General features: G+C 43.1%; 1 protein-coding gene across 1 annotated transcript in view; it reads right to left on the reverse strand.

Moving 5' to 3' along the window:
- Window positions 1-10,536, reverse strand: part of LOC104920554 (potassium/sodium hyperpolarization-activated cyclic nucleotide-gated channel 2) — a 15,870-nt gene extending 5,334 nt beyond the window's left edge. Inside the window, exons 1-5 of the mRNA XM_019253942.2 lie at window positions 8,429-10,536; window positions 2,556-2,762; window positions 2,005-2,218; window positions 1,624-1,785; window positions 428-646 (exon numbers count right to left, since the gene is read on the reverse strand). Coding sequence (XP_019109487.2) covers window positions 428-646; window positions 1,624-1,785; window positions 2,005-2,218; window positions 2,556-2,762; window positions 8,429-9,126 — 1,500 coding nt within the window. The 5' untranslated portion in view covers window positions 9,127-10,536. The remainder of the gene's footprint in view (window positions 1-427; window positions 647-1,623; window positions 1,786-2,004; window positions 2,219-2,555; window positions 2,763-8,428) is intronic.
- Between the last annotated feature and the right edge of the window lie 247 nt (window positions 10,537-10,783).

Here is a 10,783-nt window from a genome sequence, read left to right on the forward strand (position 1 = left end):
ATCCAGTATTTCCCCAAGAAAAACAAGAAAATTTGCAAGATGAATTTGAGACTCCCCCAGTTTTACATTGCGGAAGCATTGGTGGGACCTGAGACCAGGGTGGCAGGTGAGATTTGTTTTTTTGCCAGAAAATTATCTATGAAGCAAGAATGTCAAACATTCACTGGTTCTAGCTCTGCAACGGTTTGTCAGATTTTTTGCAAACCCTTCATACAAAACAACTTCTATTTGTACTTTTACTGACCTTTTATAGACTGAAACATAAATTGATTGATTGAAAAACCAACCCACAGCTTCATTTATAATGAAAATGATCATTAGTTGCACTCCTCAGAAGAAAATGATTATTAGATTTTATGGCTGAACTATAAAAAGTACATCAGGGACAGATGGATGGAGTAACAGATGGATGAGCGTCATGTTTCACCTTTTCCTGATACTGTCGTCGTGAAGAGTCTAGTGACTGTATTAGAGCTGTGGCATGGCCGATGAACATGGCGTAGCAGGTGGCACCAACGATCATACTGAGCATTGTGAGCCACACATCAGTCATCCCTTCTGGAGCCTGTGCACCGTAACCGATACACAACATGTGGCTCATGGCTTTGAATAGAGCGTATGAGTACTGCACGCCCCATGTGTCATTCTGTGAGTAGGAGACAGACAGAGAGGGTGACAAGAGGAGTAAAAGAAGTTTCAAGTGTTAATTAAAAGGCGCTGCAACATTGAACTGTTCTTAATTTAGTCAGGGTACAGGAGGGTTTTTTTTTTCTTTTACAGGAGCAGGGGTGCTCAGCAACACCATTTCACAAAATGCAGCTGAGATCATGACATATAACAGCAGGCAATTTAACTGTCAAAACCCACTCTGCTTCGAAACAGCTGCAGAACGTATAAAACTGCACAGACAATAAAAGGGCGGACATGATGCGTTATAAAATAAATCTAATAAAAACAAATAAAAAAGAACAGGTTACGTTGATACATGTGTGCACCCTTCTCTTTTAGGTTTTGTTGAGCCCAATTATACCAAGATGTTAATGGTCCAATGGATGAGGGGACTTTCTCTGGGGAAAATCCTAGCATCAGCCTGCTTAGCAACAGTCACCCAGGCAACCAGCGAGGCGTGAGTCAGCTATTCATACAGCTGTGTATCTGTGTGCATTCATCATGCATCCACGTCCGTACGTCTGCATGCACGTGATGAAATTTCCAGCAAGTCCCCAGGCCTCCACCTGATCTCTGTTGAGGATTTTAATTGGATTTTTTTTTTTTTTTTTTTTTTTTTTGATGATGAGAGTCAATATCAGTCCAACTGGACGTGTCGCTGCATGAGCCAATTAACACAGATAAGGAGCAAACAATGTCAAATCTGATAAACACCCTCTCTCTGTACACACACAGATAACCCAAAACAGAGCTTGTCTGAATCTCTGATCTGCATTCATCTGAAATAAATGTTGTACATGCTGTTCAAACAAGCTCAGATAGTGCTTTGTGTGTTTCATTCAACTCAAACTGAATATCATGTCTTTTTTTTGGTTCTTTGCACAATAAAATCACTCACTGAAACATATTATAAATAATAGTCACATACATGCAGATGACTTCTTAGAAACTCACCACCATCAGATTCTTGGAAACCCAGCAGTCAGGAGGGAAGTCCTGCAGCATGGGGACCAGGAACTGGAGACAGCCATCCCAATGGCACAGCAGCAGCATCATACCGATTAGATTAACTATCCTCACCATGGCACTGGCAAGGTCATAGGTCATATGGAAGATCTGACGAAGAGCAGAGGGGCAGAGGAGGAGGAAAATAAATAATGGGTGAAGAGGGCAAGTGAGTATTTTATCTCAAAAATGCAATTTAGAAAGGCCTCAGAGTATTTATTTCTGATACTTTCTAAGTAAAAGGCTTGTGATGAGTCATACCATACATGTTAAATGTGTTTTTGAACTACCATTTCACACAAAAACTGTTTCCTGATCTTTGTTTCTCACCTCCTCCCACTGGTGGATGTAGCGGATGAGTCTGGACAGGCGGAGCAGTCGAAGCAGGCTCAGGATTTTTGTGAAACGGACGATACGCAGTGCCCTGGCTGTCCTGTAGACCTCAGAGTCGAGACTGTCCACCATCAGGAAGATGTAGTCCACTGGGATGGATGACACAAAGTCCACGAGGAACCAGCTCTTCAGGTAGTTCTGGCGGATCGCCCTGAGTTCGAACAGGAAGGAAGGGCAGTGACATTTTCAATTTGGCAATGAAGCTTTGTGGAAGTGATTCCAACATTTAGCTGGCATGAAATGATTCTCATCAATATTCAACAGGAGCAGAACTGAAACATGAACAAAGCTCTGCCACTGGCTGCACGCCACCTTGTCACATCTCACACATGATTTGTTTTAACACAAACCCAGCAGATGGCCAGAAGAGAACATTTACATTTGTAGCGACAGAGCTGATGTGTTAAAATTCTAGACCATACACATAAACAGTGTCCCAACACTTGACATATAAGACTAATACACAATGCACAAATGCTTCTACAGACCTGGGGTCAAGCAATATCTCAGTGTTGTCTTCCTTGATGATGCCGGTCCTGAAGTTGAGAACCAAGTCGACCATGAAGAGAGTGTCTGAGACTACGTTGAAGATGATCCACGAGGGAGTGTTCTCGTCTCTAAAGAAAGTGATGCCCACTGGCAGGATGATTAAGTTCCCCATCATCAACATTAACATCAACAGGTCCCAGTAGAATCTAGACAGAGAAAGACAACTGTGTTTTATTACTTTCTGTTGTGATGTAAATATGTGTAGTCTAAGACTTTTTTAGGCCTTTTTAATTGAAGATATTTTGGAGGAATTGTCTGAAATCCTTTTAGCTATTTCCGTCCTGACATTGTCATCTGGCGTATCCCAAATCCATACTAAGTCTCAGCAGGTTTTAAGTAGCATGTTCATACGGAAAAAGTGACAAAACAATACAATGCACAAAGGAAATGGAGCAGCTGCTCACTGTTGGATAAAATTAAATCAATCGTGGGTGGTAAAACAGCTCCAGATAGATATTAGAAAATAAAATAAATAAGTACTGACTCTTAGAAAAATAATTGTAGTTCTATTCATGAAGTTTAATTGACAGTTACATTCAAAAGTCAGAAACGATACTAAGGTATCATTTCCTGTTGGTACAAAATGATCTTTTCATACTCTGACAAGCCAAAATGTCTGCTGAAAAAAAGTCTGATGTATTCAATACATACTTTGAGGAAGTGATAAAATAAAGAGGCTACCCTAATCTTTCTCTTCTGTTGCTGCGAACTGAAGAAGATGATAAGTGATGAAGATGAAGACGATTTTACTGCCTTGTGTTTAATGCATAAACCTTAAAGAAAAGATTTAAAGTGGTATTTCCAGAAAATTGTAACAGCAGAGGCCAAGATATCCTGACTTTGAGAGTCCTGTATGGGTAAAAAAAAAAGACTGGATCCTATAAATCCTATAATACATCTGGATAGTGTATTTTAATTCCCTCCCTCCCTCCCAGTTTGTACCCAGACTACCCCAGGTCAGCATTACATACACATATTCAGAGTTATTTTGTCAGAGCTTATAAAAGAGCCACAGAAGACATGATGCAGCTGTTTTTTTCAGCTGAGTAATATTTTCCATGAGGAGTGGCCTGTGTGTATAAAATGGGTGCAGTGTCACTTTAAAGGATAATTCAGATAGATTTGGGTGTGTAAACACTTTTTGGTCTTTCTCTTCCCCTGCTACCAGTATGACCCTTTCCTTTAGTTAATCCCTTGTGTCACATTTCCTTATATATATCCATATGTTAAAGTATTTCTGTATACAGTCTCCCCTTTTTAAACTCCCAGGAGCCAGAATAACTTGGCCATCATCCAGGATGCTAAGAAGTGCAAATACTTCTTTGTAGCCTTTGATAAGCCTTGTCAAGGAGTGGTACATATGAATGTTTCGCTTCAGACAACTTCATCCTTTGAAAATGCAACATGCAGTACACCCTTTATCTTTAATACCAATGAAGCAGAGCAGAACTGAATTGAGAAAGATATTCTAACATAGAGTGATGCAAATGATCAGTAACCTTGAGAGGCCTCATCAATCTGTGTTTCATGCTGGAGGGTATTACAGGAGGACGTCGCCCTCTCATAAAAATACGGGGAATCAGTCATAACACTGGGGTGATGCGAGTGATTAAAGTGTGACAGAAGAGGCGATGCAATCATCTGGAGATGATTCCTGTCATCTTTCTGTCTTCTTCCTCCTAAATCCCTTGATCTATCACCTTAACCCATATCAATGCCTCGCTTCCTCTTGCGTCCTCTCTCCTCCTCTGTACAAACACTCCTTCTCTATCTGTGAGGACACACACTCACAGCTCTGTGGTCAACCACTACTGAGCGCAAATTTAGTAACGCAAACTCATGATGTGACGCTACTGCTAGACTGATGAAGATTAAGTATGAGTCATCACTCTGCTACACACACACACACACACACACACACTTCTCTCTGACTTTGTCACTTATACTGACAGATGTATCACTTTATAATCACTGGCAGTAAATAAAGGGATTATTTACAGTAATGCAGTGATTCTAGCTGGAAATGTATTCCTGACCTTGAGGACACGCTTTCTCGTTATCTCTGATTACAATTCTGTAAATCATATCATACTATGCTGGTTGTTTATCTCTGCCACTGCTATCCATATACAAAATATTCCCCAAAGGTCAATACTATATGTTCTGATTAAAGACATGACCTGACAGCCTCTTCTTGAGAGACACAATTTTTCTTTATTATGATGCAAACTTTTGTTTTTGTCATTGTATGTAGTAGTAACAATCACAACTTCTGCTCAAAGAAATATTGTCTGTGTTTGTAAGGTTGTTAAATATGTGTGTCTTAATTTTTGTCTTTCCTGTGATGCTGAAAACTGAGCTATAAGTCTATCAACAGAAAATAATTTTAATCGATGAATCACTTCAAATTCTTTCTTTCTTTCTTTCTTTCTTTTCTTTCTTTCTTTTTTTCTTTTTTTTAAAGAAAAAAGCTAAAACTTCTCCAGCCTTTCTTTTCTTTTGCTGGTTTCCACACACTCGATTCTCCAGCCTTTCTTTTCTTTTGCTGGTTTCCACACACTCGATGATATTAAACTGGATATCTTTGGATTTTAGATTGGTGCTCAGACAAAGAGATCAGTGTTTACTGACTAAATTAATTATTCAGTTAATCAAGAAACTAAAATAGTAGTGTACCTACGTATAGTTTCGAGGTACTTTACTTATCCATTATGCCACAAAAAAGCAAAGATTAGAGAAAAGTCCATGACAAACTTTTCTGCCTGTATTAGAACTTTGTTAGAAACTTGTTTTTTCTTCTTCCCTTCACTATAAATCATCTCAGGCTGAACTATAAATACAACCGTTAAATGCTACTTATGTACTGATGTATCAGTATTAATAATCTAAGCATGTAATTTAATGATATATTACTGCTTATTTCTGAAGAACATGTACCCTCACCTCTATACTTTAGTACATTTCACTAGTAATACTTCTTTACTTGTAATGGAGTCTTCTTACATTGTTGCCTTTACTTAAGTAAAGGATCTGAGTATATTACCTCCACTGCTCTATATACTATATCATCTTTTAGAGAAATGTCTTTCCCCATACTTGTCTGCAAACACAAATCTGCGCACTGTCGCAATGTTCTCCTCTCAGACAGCTTGCGCCCATTTAAACGAGGGTTAATCTAACCTCAACAGCATGGAGCAATAATGTTTCAGCTTGCTGAGTAATGTAGTAGATGACATTGAGCATGTCACTGCACATTAATCAGCCTCTAGTACTAGAGTGTACTAGATTTTGCTATACATGCTGAGATGTGGCAGCTGGATCGAGTTCAAACAAATGAAAACCAAATAGACAAGAGAAGACGTCATCCGAGCTGAAAAACAACGTGGAGGTTTGTTATGTTGGGTTAAATACCCGACAAGGTCTGGTTTCTGATCTCACAACTGTGGACTGATGCGACAGTGAATCATGTATTGTGTCTGTTCAGGTATACATGTATGTGCACTTGTGTGTCTTACTCTTGAAATGCACAAACACACACACACACACACACTGTGTTTTTGTGTACAAATAGGAATTGCAAATGCAATCAGAGCTGTTCTCCTCGGCTTCATCAGTATGCCATTTTGAACATTAACAGGTGCTAGAGAAGATGTGACCTGCATCTACCTGCTCAGCTGTTGTCAAACCAAAACACTAATTCTGCTGTAATTGAGGCCAAGTGTCTCTTGAGCGGTCCCTGATTGGTTCCCTGTTCGCGGTTGGCCAGATGTCAGTTCTGAGCAAGTTTTCACCCATCATCCCGCCTGACGTACAGACAAACAAGCACAACAGCAACCAGCTATTATGTAATAAATCTGTTACTATATGTGTAATGCCACCAACTCTGTTTCAACACAACTCATTTGCGTTGACAGCCAAACCACCCGTCTTTCTGTTTTCATCCCACTTTGAATGCCTCGTGTTGTTCCAGCGTGTGACTTATCTTCACCTCTCCTGCCTCTCGTTACGTATTCTCCTAGGTGCAGCAGCAATGCATCTTTTCTTAATGAGGTGAAGTGTGCGAGAGCTTATCAGCAGACTCAATAAAGACAGACCACACACACAAGCATACAGTACATATTACTGAAGATACACGCACAGACTCTTATGCTCAAGGTCAGCACCGGGACAAAAACACATAAAGGGGCTTTGGAAGTAATCTGTCTTTCATTGTCCTCGCTCGCTCCGGCCTCCCAAAGTTCCTCTTCAGACGTCGCTCCTGACTACAGGTACTTAACTGAAAAGTTAGATGACTGAATTATGCATAATGCATACTCAACTTGCATAATTTAAGGGTGTCATACATAATTGATCAACATTCAATTGTGATTCTGCAATGGGATAATTAGGACTATTAACATCATTAGATATCTCGCATGACTATCAATAAAGTGCAGGAGGGACTGAGATTCAACAGGTCATTCATCCATCCACACTCCTTCATCCATCCTTCCCTCCACCCCTCACTGACCTCATTCACCGTATCTTCTGTGAGCAGACTTATAAGCAGCACTTGTCTAGTGATCATCAAATTGACAGACAATACAAAATGACTGAGTATATGTGTGTGTGTGTGCACCAGTGTGTGTGGCTGATGAGACAAAAGTGGGCCAGGAGCCTTGGGGATCAAGTCATCCATTGTTGCTGCAGTCTGTGAGGAGATTATGAATGCTGTCCCTCCCCTGTCCACCTGCACATTTAGGAATGTGTTCATGCATATTCTCTATCAAGCCAATGACCAGCATGTTTAAGGATGCTTGACACGTCCGTCTGCAAATATTAAAACCATGTGAGGTCGAATGAAATTCGGCCTTGTGTGTTTAAGACACTCAAACAAATGGAAGCAAACATTCTCCACGAGAGAAATTACCACCAGGTTTGTCTTTACAAGGAGATTTTCACTCAAGAAACCCCAAAATGAACAACCTCAATAGTCATTTTTATCTCAGGAGAAGACAGGTCCTTGTATAAAGTCACCAGTAGGGAGTGCTGTGCTGGGTTCACCCACTGTTCACATGAAATCACACTTAACATTTTACCTAATTGATATAGAAGGCATCTCTCGCAGCTCCCTGCTCAGCCTGAACACCTCTTATTTGTCTAAATTTGTCACCCTAATTTGCATCTTCTCACCTCTGACTCCCTCTAACTGCGAAACCTTTTCTTCTGGAAACAGCAGCTCCAATTAGCCTAGTGTTTATTGTCTCACTTACAAATGGAGACCTGCCATTGTTGCACGGTGTCTATTCTTGAGGCCTTGCCCTTTCCATAAACACACCTCTCCCTCTGGCTTCACTATGCCTCCAAGGACTTTTCATCCACTCCCTTTTTAGGTTTCTATCTTGTAGCCTTTCAACCATTCTCTGTCTCTATTCTATAACCTGTTTTCTCTGGAGACTCCCATTACTTATCTTTCGCCTCTCCTCTAACCCTCATATCACTTCCTATACACTCTGTGTGTCCCCAGCAATATATATTTAGCTTCCTGCGTGCCTCTCTCTCCTCCCAGTTGTCCTCCTCCCCATTTCCCCTGTTAACAACTGAAGCGGCTGCTGAACGTATGATCTGTTTCTCTTTCCCTGTTCCTCCCACTACTTAAGTGTCCATCATTATGCTTCAAGTGTGCCTGCTACAGTGAGCACAATTTCAACTTGCTTTGATCCTTCTTTCTAACAAAAGAACATTAAATGTATTTTACTTCTACAAGTGGCATTTATTTTACAAACCAACATGCTGCTGTGGAGGCTGTGTGTGTGTGTGTGTGTGTGTATACCTGAAGTCACTGTAGGGGTGTATGATCCATGCCCCTGCTGATTTAAGCCTTTCCTGCTCCAGTGCCACAGCTTTGTGGGATCCAAACATGCGCAGGCTGAACTTGTTGACCCCAGGCTGAAGCATGGCTCCAAACTGTCTCTGGATGAAGGTGCTCTGGTTGGAGGTGCTGTAGTCCTCCCCGTCCAACCCCATGCCGAACCCGCCCAGTCCAGACTGACCCACCATCTCAGGGGTCCCTGCTGCAGTGGTGTTGCAGGCTGTGGTGGTGGTGGTCTCTAGGCCGGTGGCCACAACCATCACTCCAGTCCCAGTGGAGGAAGTGGAGGCCAGGGCGGCACGGGACGATGCAAAGCCCACTGAACGTAGAGGAGGATGGGCTGTGGCAGAGGAGGCAGATGGCGGAGGCGGGAGGGGCACCGGGGTGGTTGGGGTGCCTGCTGTGCGGAAGGGAAGGCCGTCTCTGGTGGAGGAGCTCATGATGGAGAGGCGACGTCCACGTCCACCTAAAGATGTGCTGTCTGCCCCAAAGGAGCCCCTCTCCCCTTCCAGTGAGGCCTGGGACAGCCTGTAACCCGGAGAGGGCAGGCTGCCCTTACTGCGCCTCTTTGAGTCCCCTCCATTACGTCTGGTGAGGCTGTCACCCCCAGACCCTCCAGTGTTACTGGGTGTACCCACACCCCCAGCCACCCCATCCATCCCAACTCAGGGGAGGAGGAGGAGGGTGAATATAACCTGTAACTCCCACCCCCTCAGAAAAACTACTGTTTAGTATAGTTGACCTGTTTAGAGTACAATGTCAATCTGAATGTTAAATTGAAGAAGCTAAAGAAAAGTGCACTCTGTATCTTTAGTCATTCTCCTGGAGCCGACAGCTCACACCTCCGCCCTCTCTTCACCGATGTGGCCATGCTTACCTATGTGCCCTTGGAAAAGCCCCAACCAGACATTAAATCCTCCACCCTGCCGGTGTGACGCCAGCAGCTTCACTTTTCCTCTTTTTGCCCTTACAGATGTTTCTCTATCATTCCTCCTTCCTCGTCCTTGAAACGCTGCTCTCCCCCCAAGGCCTTCCCTCTCCTCTCCACAGCCGCCCTCAACGCTCCGAAGCCGGTCATATTGGCACCGGATTCCCGGTCTTTTGTAGATAACGGAGCTCGCCGCTCATTGGCCGTCTGTGTCCTGTCTGTGTAGACTGTATGTCATGGGCTGCTCACCCAGTTTTGCTATTTTCTACATATATCGTCATGCAAGAGATGACCTGAGCGGTAAGGTGGTAGAGTGAGGAACATTCATCCGCGGATGAATGACAAGGACACTTGATCCTCTGTCAGGAGGGATGGGTCGTTAATGGACATAAGGGACGCACATAATAGGGCGCTCACACTCCGAGGCGCACTGATTCATTGTGACAAGCACGAGAAACACGCGCACAGAAAAACAGACCGACGTGGACACACAAGACGTGCAGAAACAAGCCTTATTTACCCCTAAAATCTAGCCCATGTTTCCAGAAATCGGTTGTCATGTTCAGTATCCGAGTGGAAAAACACTCATCATGATGGAAGGCGCGCTGAAATGTTGCCTGCCGTGACTGAAGCGCTCAGACAGCCAGAGGAGAGCGGCTCTGTAAAAACTGATGTCAGAATGAACTTGGTTAGGTGTTCAGAGTCTGACGCCCGAAATCTTGAGCTCTCTCATCAGCAGTCGCTGCCATCTACTTCCACTTCTGCCGACTTTCAATGACATTGTGTCCAGACTACAAGGATACGGCGGCGTCCTTTCCCTTCTTATGGCACCGAGGGCAGATGATCGGGCTCTGTATTTCATTAAAATAAGCCGGTGCGCTCTGATGAATTCAAAAGCCTTCTTTAAAAAAAACAACAACTTGTTGAGCGGTTAAGGTGGCAGCTCATTCACAGACTCTCCAGAGTCGACGGAGTCCAGTCTAAAGCTTAAATTTACTTATCACTCTGGCTCAACACTCAGATGTCGAGCCGGCACGTCCACAGCGGCGCGCAGCGAAAGCAAATGAAATATTAAATAAATAAATGTGCATATAAAGGTCCGGATCTAATCGGTCTGTTGCCATGGCATCCGCATCCCCATCATCCGTCCCCCAAGGCCGCATGCCCGGCCGGCGCAAGACGCACGCATCCCTCGCAGGTACAGGTCGCGCGTCATCCTCTCTCACCAATACAGCGAAGGAAGCGCGTGATGGAGAGACTGATGATGACGGGAAAAGAGCGACTCCTTTTAAAAATGGTGTTAGTTATCGATACATACACAGTGACACGAGAGAAAAATAAAATACAGAACTAACCTGATGATGCAGATTCAATGTACAATCATATAA

The sequence above is a fragment of the Larimichthys crocea genome, chromosome XIII (assembly GCF_000972845.2).
Source record: "Larimichthys crocea isolate SSNF chromosome XIII, L_crocea_2.0, whole genome shotgun sequence".
NCBI classification, from domain to species: Eukaryota; Metazoa; Chordata; class Actinopteri; family Sciaenidae; genus Larimichthys; species Larimichthys crocea.